At 40.2% G+C, this 13,796-nt stretch overlaps 1 protein-coding gene across 3 annotated transcripts; it reads right to left on the bottom strand.

The window, feature by feature from the left end:
- Window positions 1–611: 611 nt before the first annotated feature.
- On the bottom strand, window positions 612–13,433 carry pwwp2b (PWWP domain containing 2B). 3 transcript variants are annotated; one of them, XM_082154081.1, is made up of 4 exons: window positions 13,045–13,433; window positions 6,055–7,687; window positions 2,617–2,652; window positions 612–1,581 (listed from the first exon to the last, which is right to left on the bottom strand). In XM_082154081.1, exons 1-2 carry the CDS (start codon window positions 13,182–13,184, stop codon window positions 6,055–6,057), a joined length of 1,773 nt encoding a protein of 590 aa, XP_082010207.1. In that variant the 5' UTR covers window positions 13,185–13,433; the 3' UTR covers window positions 612–1,581; window positions 2,617–2,652. The 3 variants fall into 3 exon arrangements, with proteins under 3 accessions (XP_082010207.1, XP_082010208.1, XP_082010209.1); XM_082154082.1 differs by lacking the exon at window positions 2,617–2,652; XM_082154083.1 differs by lacking the exons at window positions 612–1,581; window positions 2,617–2,652 and adding an exon at window positions 3,528–5,688.
- Between the last annotated feature and the right edge of the window lie 363 nt (window positions 13,434–13,796).

The following is a 13,796-nucleotide window of genomic DNA, read 5'->3' as shown; positions in this document are numbered from 1 at the left end:
CATTTACTGGAGAAGAAGCAGATTAACTCAAGATATGTCTTGTTTTATGAAAATTAAGCGAGTTTAGTCTTAAAACAAGAACAAATATCTGTCAATGGAGTTAGAAAAATAAATGTAATTTACAGGGAAAACAAGATTATTTTTCTGACTCCATTGACAGATATTTGTTCTTGTTTTAAGACTAAACTCACTTAATTTTCATAAAACAAGACTTATATCTTGAGTTAATTTGCTTCTTCTCCAGTAAATATATCTTGATTTAAGAATATTTATATATTAGTGCTGGAAAACAGGACGGAAACACTGAGGAAGAACATCATCTTTTGCACCGACTCATGCATACGCAACCCAATAGTGTTCTGAGACTAAACCATTTTTCCGTGTCCACGTGCAAAAGAACATTGCAGAAAGGACTTTGCTTTAATATTTTATTCTATTTACAGCACAATATAAACCTGGAGCAGATATAAAGCACTCGACGCCTGCAGAGAGTCCAGAATCGTGAGGAAGAACGCACCAAAAGCTGCGAGATCCTGAGCGTGAGCTTCAGACGCTCTCAGCAGACACACGGATATATCCACACTCATCCAGCAAACACAGGAGCAAACACGCGGCTTTTTATGCTTTAATGAAAGAGACGGTGCATAGGAGCGTACAGTTCTGTCCATATCTCCAGTGGAACAATTCATGAGGAGGAAAGCAACGGTGTCTAACGTAAACCAGGCTAAACGCGATAATACAGTGTACACAACTTCCTGAAAGCGTCCTTTAATTCATGAAAATTAAAATCACTTCAAAAGCGATGGGTTGGCTCCTCCGAGAGTCTGCGAACGACCCGTTCACAGCAGGCCACCAAGGTATGGATAAAGTGCTTCTCTTAACGTGACATTAAATAATTAAAGCAAAAGAAAACATCACATAATCAGAGCGAAATAAGAAAATGGAGGACAGGAGATATATTCCTTCAAGGGGACAGAAAACTAGAGAGAGAGAGAGAGACTGTGAAGCGACGGACACACATACTGCATGGTGTAAGACCTACATGATGCAAAAGGGAATTTCACATTTTCATAATCTGAAGAAACAGACACAGTAAGACTTGTCGTTTAGTATCATAACACGGATATCTGTCGGTCCGTTGCGTTCAGGCGTCCTATGAGGACAGTCATAAGAAACAGCAGCAGTGTGATCTTACAGGATTATTTCGAGGCCAGTCACCGGTCGAGTGTTTTTTTTTTGTGTGTGAATAAATACATTCGGATTTAGTGTCAAGCTACTTGTTCTAATATAATGTACGTCCTAAAAAACAAACAAAGGAAAGATGGAGAGACTAACGAAGAGGAGATGGGGGAATTGTTCGCTCCGAGATGTTCCCACGTTCTCCTCGTGGCCCCTCAAACTCAGTCCGCTCATCACAAGGCAGACATTTTCTTCCAACAGTCGTGTGTGTGGGAGGAAAAAAGCACCTTCCCTCATGGTATCCGTGGCTAATGGAGGCGCTCTCCGTGCTGGGAGGATCCCACATACTGGGAGCGCCTGCAGACCCCTGAATAACAGCCAGTCCACTGCCGTCCTCATCCTCTACAGAGAGAAAACACACATGAGCAGACAGAACTAAACCCTGAGGGCTTCAGAAATATATTCAGTGTTGACAGAAAAGCATGCAATAAATTAAAACACAATATTAGTGTGCATTGCTGCTTAGAGTATCCCGATAACAAGCTCACATCAAACCACTGAGAGGTTGTTCTACGTAAAGAGCTTACAATGTATTTACTGTGAATGATGATGCATAAAAAAAAGCATGCATAAAAATGCATGCATAATGCATTAATAAAAATCCATAAATCATGCATAAAATGTATTCATAAAAATACATTCACTGAAATGCATGATGCATACAACGCATGGATAAAATCCATAAATTATGCATAAAAATGCATAAACGCATGCATATATGTTGCATAAAAATGTATAAATGTTGCATAAAAACGCATGCACAAAAATGCATGCATATAAATTGCATAAAAATATATAAATGATGCATAAACAATTCATACATGATGCATAAAAAATGCATGCAAAAAAATGCCTAAATGCATAAAGATGCAAAAAAAAATAAATGCATATTTATTTATTTTCTATAGCGTTTTTTATAATACAGATTGTTTCAAAGCAGATTCACAGTAATAAACAGGAAAAATAACAATACAATAATGCAAACTTCATCAAATATGAGACAAATTCAAAATAAAATGCTTCAGTGAAGTTTGCTTCACCCACAGGCATGTAGTCATGCAAAGCACAGTCTAGATGTGTCTAAATATGGCTGAAGGGAAATTCAGGATTCCAAACACTGGCAGTGGGAGCGGCTTGTGAACTTGAGCTAATATTGAACCAAGACAGCATCTGAACTCAATAAACATGAAGTGACCAAGCAATCTCCAGAGAAACTGAGGCCATGGGACCAAACCGGGAAGTTAAAGACGATTCTATGATCAATAAATCACAAATGAAGTTTGTTCAAGCCTGTTCAGTCTAATAGTGTTTGGAGATTGCTTCATTAAATTTAAATGAAATGTGCACCTAAAAGAAAAAAAGATGTCATATACCCACCTTCATGTCATTCCAAACCGTATGAGTGACTTTCTTCTGTGGAACACAAAAGGAGAAGTTTAGCCGTATGTTCACGCTGCTCTTAATAACTAAAGCAGACCGGGAAAGGTTTTACAGCGCCGATCAAAGTACAGTAAAAATATCTCAAGAATCAAGTCAACCATATGATAGTGCTTTCTGTCGGCTTATTGAAGTGCGCATGTGTGATCTGTGACAGGAACACATTCTTACTGCGGATTTAAGCGCATCCAGGCAGCGTTTTGCATATGGCAAACTCAGATTTTTTTTTATCCAAAAAAATATATATGAAAATGCCCTCTTATAAGAAGTGGTACAGTAAATCCTGCATCTGTAACTGCAAGAGAGGATAATATGAGCCGCTGACATGTTGCGTTAATCTTCTACGGTTTCTAATGCTTTATTTAATATCACAATCCACATAACAAATGAAATACTAGGAGTCAGATACAAATTATTACATTTTGACGTCACTACCGGGAAATAGCCGGATTCATTAATAAAGTCTTGTAAACGCGGTTTACTTGCGTTGTCGGGGTATCGGTTTGCATGTAAAACCTGGATAACAGGTTATTTCACTAAGCTGATATGTGTGAGTTACCAGCGCACTGGTGTGAACTGGTGAACGTGCAGCAAAACATTTATCTTTGTGTTCCACAGAAAAAGTAGTCGTCACTCAGACTTAGAAAGACAAAAAAAGTGTGGGTTCATTTTTTTTTTTTTACACATACAAGGGTAACACTGCGTACCTGATGAGGTGAATACGTGGTAAACAAATGCAGACAGAAAAAAATCAATTAAGATGTGCACAGTAAAAAAGGATCCCTAAAGAAACTAATATAAAGCCTCGGGGGAGATCTCAGGGGTCTGACTGAGACTGGCAAGATAGGTAGGGGTGTATTCACGCCTGCCTTGTTTGGTTCGATTGAATCGAACTCAAGTTCGTTTCCCCCCTTGGTGCGGATCTTTTGGGCAGGTGTGAATACAGCAATCGCACTCGGGTGCGGACCAAACAACCGAACCGAGACCCAGCTGAAGAGGTGGTCTCGGTACGGTTCCAAACGAACTCTGATACGGTTCGTTTACGGTGTGAACATGAACCGACCCAATTGCTGGAAATAACGCATACAAATACTGATGTGTTCAGCAAGTTTAGCGAACGGATGAAGAAGAGGGGATATGAGCAGTCTCCCGCACAGTCCAGCGCACTGTCTGTGCACACGATACTGTTGCGCGTCGTGTATCAGGACATTCACAGACATAACGTTCTCTTTTGACTTATATGCCCTTATACCATTACCAGTCTTATATCCAGCTTAAATGGTTTAAAAGCATTTGCATGAATAGAAGCGCGATCATATAATGTAACGATAGTTAAAAATCCTAATTACAACATCGTATAGACGACATTGTATCATAATGATGCTCATTAGTTTCTTCATATTGCGTTTGTAGAGAATAACACCAAATCAGTAAAAGAACAAATATTACATTACGAAATATCTCCATGCTGAGCCTGTTTTTGCACTTCCTGCTTTTCCCTGCTTGAGAACTGCTTTTCCCTGCTGTCCAATGAATGGACGACCTTAGCACACGTGTGGTTTTATTTACAAATGTTGGTTCACTTGCAAAAAGAGCAGTTTGAAAGCGAACCGTACCAAACAAAAAAAATCAACATTGTATTTGGTCCGGACCAAAGCAAGTGAACTATCGGACTTTCCTGGTGTGAATACACCCTGAATTCAATCAGAAATGTTCTGTACTCATTATTTGGTCCTCAAAGTGGCGAAACAGCCTGTGGTTTCACAGCTGGAAAAGAAACGAGACAAGCGAAAACAAAAACAGCAAACTACACTGTAAAAATGTAGCTGCAATTGTTAACTTAAAATTTGTTGAGATAACTTAAATATCCAACTAAACTAAAGTTAACTAAACTTAATATTTTAAGTCAAGCACAAACAAGTACTTTAAGTTGAAACAACACGTTACTTCTTATTCTAATGTTGAATTTTAAGTTGTGATAAATAATCACAGCAATCATTTTTTACAGTGTACTGGAGACGCAACACTGACAGACGCCCGAGTTGGTGAGCGTTGGTTCAGAGATTCATGCAACTCAGGTTTAAAGAGCACAAAGACATTTGCTTCTGCAGAGAAATATCGCAGACATTGGACAAGGATGAAAAACTGTGTTTGTGCACACTATCACATGTGTCAAAACTGAAGTACGCCCAGACAGCAACATAGTGTCGGCCCAGATCCGGCCCGCGTGGAATCCACATGATCTGGGCCGACACTATGTTGCTGTGCTTTGGACTTAAAGGAGTCGTTCACTTCAGAATTTAAATTACTGATAATTTACTCTCCCCACGTCATCCAAGATGTTCATGTCTTTCTTTCTTCAGTCGAAAAGAAATGAAGGTTTTTGAGGAAAACATTCCAGGATTGTTCTCCATCTAGTGACTTCAATGGGGTCCAACGGGTCGAAGGTCCAGATGTGAGTTTCAGTGCAGCTTCAAAGTCTCGACACGATCCAGCCAAGGAATAAGAGTCTTATCTAGACAAACCAGCCGACATTTTATAAAACAAATAAACATTTATATACTTTTTAACTTGCACTAGCTGTGATGAGACACACATTACGTAATCAGGATGGAAAGGTGGGAAAAGTAGGATAGTGCAAAAAACTCCATCTCATTTTCTCCTCCAACTTCAAAATTGTATTTTTTTTGTAAATCCTGTTTGATTTAGTCTTTGCCTGTTTGCTTTGTAAACACTAGATCTGTTCTTCCGCCTACGTCACGCTTGACCTTTCAACCTGATTACGTAATGTGTGTCGCATCACAGCTAGTGCAAGACGAGCATTAGTGGTTAAAAGTATATAAATGTTTATTTTTGTTATAAAATGTCGGCTGGTTTGTCTAGATAAGACTCTTATTTCTCGGCTGGATCGTGTCGAGACTTTGAAGCTGCACTGAAACTCACATTTGGACCTTCAACCCGTTGGACTCCATTGAAGTCACTATATGGAGAACAATCCTGGAATGTTTTCACCTGAAGAAAGAAAGACATGAAAATCTTGGATGACGTGGAGAAGAGTAAATGATCAGGAAATGTTCATTCTGAAGTGAACTAATCCTTTAAGGGGATCGTTCACCCAAAAATGAAATTTCTCTCATCAATTTCTAACCCAACACAACTGGATTTATCTAAGGATCTCTTAATGAATGTAGAGTTTTGGGTGAATAGAGGGACATAAATCTCTCAGATTTCATAAAAAATATCATCATTTGTGTTCCAAAGATGAACGAAAGTCTTACGGGGATGGAAAGACATGAGGGTGAGTAATTACTGACAGAATTTTATTTTATGGGCGAACGATCCCTTTAAGAGTGCAATGACGAGCAAAGAAAGACTCACCTAAGTTTCGCAGTGAGACAGTAGAGATGTGATTTCGGCGCTCATGTGTCCCACCGCCTTGGCGGCCTCCATGATGGCGCGACGGTACATCCCTTTCTTTTTGCGGTTGAAGCGTAACCTGAAGAATTCGCGGAACGGCGACAGTTTGGCAACCGAGAGTTGGGAGGTGGTGGGAGAACCGAACCAGGACACTTTAGCTTCAGGCCAAGGAGCATCAACCTCTCCTTCTTCTCTACGAGAACCGCTAATACTGAGTATCCGAGCAGGCCACCACGGGAATCCATGAATCTTTCCCCAAACAACATCACCTACTGTCACGGCGTGACCTTCTTCAGTCACGCACTTAGTCATGCTGCGAGTGTGCAGTCGCACGGTTAGAGGCGGAACAGTCTTGCTTTCCCCTTGAGAAGACGACGATACGGATATGTCGTCGCCCGGAGCGAGATCGCAGAGTTCTGGCGACGTCCCATCCGAGCTAAACGACTTGGACTCGTCTAGACTGTCGCTACTGCACACGGAGAGGCTCGAAGAATCCGCTTTCCTCTTCCGAAAGTTAATGAGTAAAGTCAGGTCGCTGTGTCGATCGACCTCCTCGCCGGACCAAAGTTCAAGCGAGTTTTTCTCGGGACCATCCTCGGATTGAGAGTTGGGAACTCTTGGACTTCTTCTCCGGGAACCGCCGACAAGTTCTGCCTCGTACACGGACACTTGCTCTCCTCCGTCGGACCGGGATCTCAAGCGGATCTTGGGCGACGGGGACTCCGGACTTGCCAACTTTGGCAGCTTGAGTTTGGGAATGGAAATGGTAAGACCCGTTCGGATGGCGTCCATTTGCGGTTGCACAACTTTCTGGGATTCCTTGGAGGCGTCTCGTTGTCCATGCCCGTTCTGCAATAACTGTTTCGGACAGAAGGGTTTAACAGAACCGTGAACTCTCGAGGGGATCTTCATTACTTCGCCTTTTCCTTGAGGAGTGCTATAGGAGATCTTAATCACAGGACTGTGGGGAATGATGTCCCCTACTGGAAACTTCTCGTCGTCTTTCTTGTCCTTTCGGAAGCGTTTGCTGTCAAAGACCATTGAGTCCTCTCTTCTCTTCGACTCTTTGTTGTTGTCCCCGTCGTCCTTTCTCTTGGCCGGAGTTGCTTTAGTGTCCTCGTCTTCTTGGGGCGCGTTTTCTTTTCTAGCAGTCTTGGGCGCCGTTGGTCCGTCTTTGCTGTCCTCGTCGCTGTTTAGTGTGTTTTTGCATTTCTCGCACAACACCTGCCGAGGTCTCAGTCGGATCGTGCTCATGGTCATCCTTCCAGGCTCTCGACTTCTTCTTTTCTTCCTCTTAATTGGACGAGGTGGTGGTTGAGGAACCCACTGGTTGTATGTGTGCCGGACCCAAACGGGTTGCGGGAAAGGAGCGCCCTCAAAGTACGGTGGGTACGTGGGCTGGCCCGGTTGTACCGGAACGGGTACGGGAGCAGGAGGATCCATCGCTGGCTCCGTGTTCTCATCTTTTGGTCGCGGTGAAGGCGGACTAACGGGTTTAGAAGAAGCCTCTTCACTCGAGACTTCACAGTCCGGTCTCAATATGAGGCTCTCTTCTGATTTTCCAACAACGTCTGGAAGGCAAAACAGCCCAGTCCTACGGAAGAGAATGAAGAGGGAAACATAAGAGCCAAGCACTTTCACAGTAACAGAATCAGAGCAATGGAGGCTATTTATCCAGAAGTACTGCATTGTATTTTGCATCTATGGTGTCCCCAGAATGTGTCTGAAATTTCGGCTCAAAATACCGCCCAGATCATTTATTATTGCTTGTCAAATTTGCCCCTTTTTGGCTGTGAGCAAAAACGTGCCGATTTTGTGTGTGTCCCTTTAAATGCAAATGAGCAGTTGTTCCGCCTACATTCAGAAGAGGGCGGAGCCTTTACACAAGTTTCAGATACTCTGGCAATAACAAAACAGGCCAATCTCCCTCATCCAGAATCTCAGAAATCACCAGTAGCGAGTGCAGCCTTACGGAGAGACTCAGGAAGAGTTTCACTTATAGACATTTCTGAATGGTTAGTGGAGACATTTAAACAGACATACCATCATGTTTAACTTTTACACAAGTTGACAGTTCCCTGAGGTCTTTATAAGACAGCTGTGACATTTTTTGGTCAAATAGTGTTCAGTGCTCGTCTGTGTTCAACGACAGAACAGTTTGAATGCTTTGCTCAAACTTTTGCCATTGCATTAGAACTGGTTACACTGTTGTCGCTTGCAAAACCAAATGGCGGCGCCACAGGTGGAAACGTGCAGATTAAGGGACGGTTATATTATTTAAGGGGCTCTTACACCCTGAAAAGGTGTGTGTATATTTTTTTACTGTTAGTTGTAACAAGTGTTATGAGTAATTCTCTGTGTACGTTGATGATAATGAAGGGGAGAGAGAGAGAGAGAGAGAGAGTTTATGGATAAGACTTTAATGCGCACTTCTTACATAGTGTTTATTAGCTCTTACAGTGATTTTCTGGAGTAAAACTAACGCTTCATCTTTTGTATGATGTACAATAAACTTCACTGAAGTCATCAGTATATTGTTGGCCATCATTCAGACGGGGTCCGCTACAGCAGGCTTGTATTAATAGTGGTAAAAGAAGATGACAAATACGTTATAACCGTAATTAAACTAAACTATACCTGTTCAATCTCCATACAGCGTATATTCTCTGGCTCTGTGGGCATTATTGTTCGACTCCGGGTCAAATGAACACCGCTATACTGAGAGTTTCTGTTTTAATATCATTCCGCGAGATGAGATTGTCCTGACACTGAGCGCGAGCTAGTGAGGCTCCGTCCCCTGTGCCGGCAGCAGCAGCTCATTTGCATTTAAAGGGATACATACTAAACGGCATGTTTTTCTGAGCCCCAAAAAGTGACAATTTAAACGTGCTGTAAAAAAAAATGCTCTGTAGGGTATTTTGGGCTAAAACTTCACATACACACTCTGAGGACATCAGAGACTTATTTTACATCTTATGAAAAGGGGCATAATAGGTGCACTTTAAACACAGAAAAACTCAGATTTTCATGATATGTCCCCTTTAAAATAGAGATCACGATCCCCCACGATTGTGAATAGACAACTAAACAAAATAACGTGTTATTTACTAGAGATTGCGGATAAAATGTTAATTGCTGCAATCTCTTTAAAAAACATAATTCTTTGCATTAATAAAAAAATTTAATAAAAAAAATCAGGTGAATGATTTAATGACTCACTTATAAACACTTCACTTGTTTCATTACTGGTGAATCAGCATTTTTGAACGAATCTCTTGAATTAATAATTCAACAACAATTACTTTATCTTAACTTGTAAAGATAATGTTTATTTTATTTCAAGTAAGGAAGTGTGGGTTTTGCTTTTAGTTTACAATAATAATCCTGCAACGACAGTGCAGAAAAAACCCACTTACATCATCATTAAATGTCCTTATATTTAACACTCTTATCACAATGCTGCAAAACATCTGAACGCTCATGAACTGAAACACATGATCAAGCATTTCTAATGGCAAGCTGACTCTTGACTGGAAAAACTAGTTGCAGTTCGTGCAACGAAACCACACCTGTGTTTTCATAACCTTTAAAACACCACAGGTATAATCTGATCCGTCAAAACTCCTAATGCTGCATTTATTCTTAGAAACTGTGATGCTTGGAATTTAAAAGTAGTAGTGTTTAAAAACAGTTACATTTCAATAACGCAAAAAAATTTACTTGTAGGACAACCATTGTTATTCGTATTGTGATAATTAAGCAAGATATGGAGATTTGCTTTACGTTGCAAACTAAAAAATATTTAGTTTAGTTTTTTGGTTTTAGTTTACAATAATAATCCTGCTATGATGGCGCAGAAAAAATACTTATATCACCTTTAAATGTCCTTAATTTTAACACTCTTATGACAATTTTGCTTAATTTGCTCATGAACTGAAATACATGATTAAGTATTTCTAATGGCAAGCTGACTCTTGACTGGAAAAACTAGATAGTGAAGCAGATCGTGCAAAAACATCTCAATAACACAAAATAATAACATTTTAAGACAACCATTATTATTCGTATTATGTTAATATTGTGATAATAATTAAGCAAGACATGCAGACTTGATTTACGTTGCATATTTGCATGTAGCGAAACAACTACTGCATATAAATTCATGAAAAGTAGAGAGATTGACCCAGTGTTTTCAGAAGTTGTGCGATGGACCCAGTGTTTTCAGTGATCGCACTGGAGTCTTGAGGATAGCAGGAGTCTGTGAAAGATGCAGCCAGAGCAAAAGCGCTGTCAGAAACCACAGACAAAGAGACCATCGGGTCGGGCCGGATCCCCCCCTCCACCTCGCTGCACAAAAACAATCCCATAAACCACCGGGGACACAGGGAGAGGGCCAAGAGATTTGGTTGTTTTCACACGCAGCCCTGAAATCTGATTGTGCCGGGATTATTAATTAAACCGTAGAAGGAAATCCTGTGGGTAACAGAGGCAGAAGCCCTCAGGCAATAAACACCTATCATCTGAGATGTTTGATGAAAAATAAAACGCCCACCCCTAAAGGACAATACCTACAGCGACTCGTGTCAGGATCCGGAGTACGGAACATTTCACTGCATAATACACACACACACACACACACACACACACACACACATATATATATATAGCTGGGGTGATGAACGACTAGATGCTATTTAAACACAGTTCAGGATGAAACACTAGCTGACTACGCTACATACTGCACACTATTATTTGACATAAGCGAATGATTCTATGATAAACGCTTCTAAAATAAATTGTGCGCAACAATTAATCACATCCAAAATAAAAGTTTGTGTTTACATATTATGTGTGTGTACTGTGTATAATTTTGTATATATGAATACACACACATGCATGTATATATTTAAGAAATATTTGCATGTATATACTGTATTTATGTTATAGAAATATAAATATTTTATATATATAAAAAAAATCTTAAATATATACATGCATGTGTGTGTATTCATATATACAAAATTATACACATTACACACACACACACATATTATGTAAACACAAACTTGTATTAATCACGATTAATCGTCGCACAGCACTAGTAGAAACTACTTTCGCTCAGAAATTGCTAGTAAAAGTTCACACATAAATACATAAAAAACGTCCAGTAACACATTGAATGAAACATGAAAGTCTGAAATTGTATTTTCTTCTAAAATGCACTCCAGCCGTCTTTGTTTTAATCGTCTTAGCTTATTTTAGACCGTAGCTCGTTTGGTGACACGTTACAATGAGATCTGACTGATTAACATTAGTTAATGCATTAACTAAACCATGAGAAATATTTTTACAGCATTAAATAGCCTTTGTTAATGTTATACTGTTCATGTTCACAGTGCATTAGCTAATGATACAACTTTTGATCTTAAAAATGCATTAGTAAATGTTGAACATTAACTAAGATTAATATTGTTAGTTCATGTTAACTGCAAAGTATTCTGCAAAAATGTTCTGCAAAAATGTGTAGTTCAATTAAAAACTACATAGAAAATAAAAGGCAGTTGCAATTACTTTTCAGTTCATTCGTCACACTAGAAATCAAAGGTGAAGCGCAGTGCATTGTGGGACACGGTGTTCGGTGTAGTGTGCTCAGCAAGTGCACTAGATCATGATATGATATTCTGATTATAGTGCCAAACGTCCAAGGACAGAGTGAATGAGTGATGATGATTCACTGGAAAACCTTCCCGGCTGGACGTGATTCATGATGACACACCAGAACAAAGCAGTGAAGCAGCATTTGATCATTTCACACAAAATACAGGCTTTAAATCTCAGCCATAGGAGAACCGTTCAGTGGTCAGATCTTAAAATAACCATGTGTTTCTATAGTGTGAAGAACATGTTAATAATCGAAACAACATTTAGTGCATCAATGCTAATAAAGAACGCTTTATTTTTAAGAGTTAACCGCATAACCGGTGAGGAAAAGCACATATGGTACATAAAAATGGTATTAATATTTACAGTTTTTAGGTTAAACCCTGTAAAAAAAAATCAAATAGGCCTACATTGTTCATATCATAAGCTGTCAATTTAACCTTTGCAATAACTTGACTGTTATAAACATTGAATTATCAATGTCAGTTATTGTTTTTCTGCTCCTCTATAAAGGAAAAGCGATGCAAGATTCTCATGCAATGTGTCTATTAATACCTCACAGTATCTGTGTGACAGGCGCTCATAATATTATATTCAAGCAAATATCCACAATCACACGCACAATAATCCATCCATCCACACAGGAATATAATGTGGAGAAGGTTCAGTGACATCAATGATTATTCCTCATCAAACCCACAGAATCTGAAAATAACTGATGAAATATGGAATAAACCAAAGCAGATTGAAAATCAAAGGCCTCATGGAGAAAAATCATATGAAAGTGTTACTTTAGTCAGATTCCCCCAGTATCAAATGAATAAACACAATATTTGACCTTTACACTGCCTGTATATAACAATGCCATCTGACCCTTCATGAGGAATAATGATTATCAGGACTCAATTAAACAGATCCTGTGTCACAATGTGTCGATGACAGCGATGAATGTGCATGAAAACATCAGCCAATGTTTCATGTGATGAAATGATACAAAGAAACAGCTTGAGCTGCTACATGGCTAAAGCTGAATGAGCAACCATCTTCATCATCATCTTCATCATCTGAGAGACACTCAATAAAAACACACAATCCGACACAAAAGAGCGATTTCTTCACATCTAGTGTGTGTGTGTGTGTGTGTGTGTGTAATGATGATGAAGATGATGATGGTTCTGCTCTTCTTCTCATTGTCTCTTCTCAGGGCCTGTGTTCTCCTGGCCTGCTCTTTAGGCCCGACGTTATAAAGTGTGTGTTTTTCGCATGAAAACACAAAGAAAGGAGACTCACTTTCTGCTGCAGTCCAGTAAGATCCCGGTGTAGCTCTTCTCCCGGTACACCAGCGTCACCACGAGCGTGTCGTTCACGATCTGTTCGACGGTCACCGGGATCCGGGAGCCGGCCCGCAGCTCCTCCGGCACGGCCTGCATGTTTCCTCGCTCGGAGTCCGGGTCTGGGTCGCTCGATCGCGGCCACCGGAGCCTCGGTCGCGTCGCGTCGCGTCGGCCTTTACTGCGATCCGTGCGCGCGCTCGGGAGGCTCCGTCAGGACGCGCAATGACGCCATCAACTCCTCCGACGCGTTACAACGGGCCCGTTCGCGGTGACATCACCAGAGAAAGACGAGAACCACCGTCTGATCTGAGCGAACTACACACACACACACACACACACACACACACACACACTCTGCACATTACAGTGTTCTGGACAAACAGGTAAACTCACCTAGTAGATCACATGGCACATAAAACACAATATATATAAACACACACACATATTTATACATGAACACTTATGAATGTACACAGGGTTTGTCTTAAAGCATATTAAAAACACCACATAGACACATAAACATTATTAAAAGATTGATTTCCACCACAGGGGGATTTTAAACTTACAATCTATATTCATATTAACAGTGTAAATCAAAGCCCAAAACTCATCTACTATAATGTATGTTATGCATGTTTGTTTGTTATACAAATGATGTATTTTCATATGCATTTTCATCTCCACCGACAGTAAGTGCTTGTCAGACAG

The sequence above is a fragment of the Leuciscus leuciscus genome (assembly GCF_965113295.1).
Source record: "Leuciscus leuciscus genome assembly, chromosome: 22".
NCBI lineage: Eukaryota > Metazoa > Chordata > Actinopteri > Cypriniformes > Leuciscidae > Leuciscus > Leuciscus leuciscus.
This window is presented reverse-complemented; position numbering and strand designations above follow the sequence as displayed.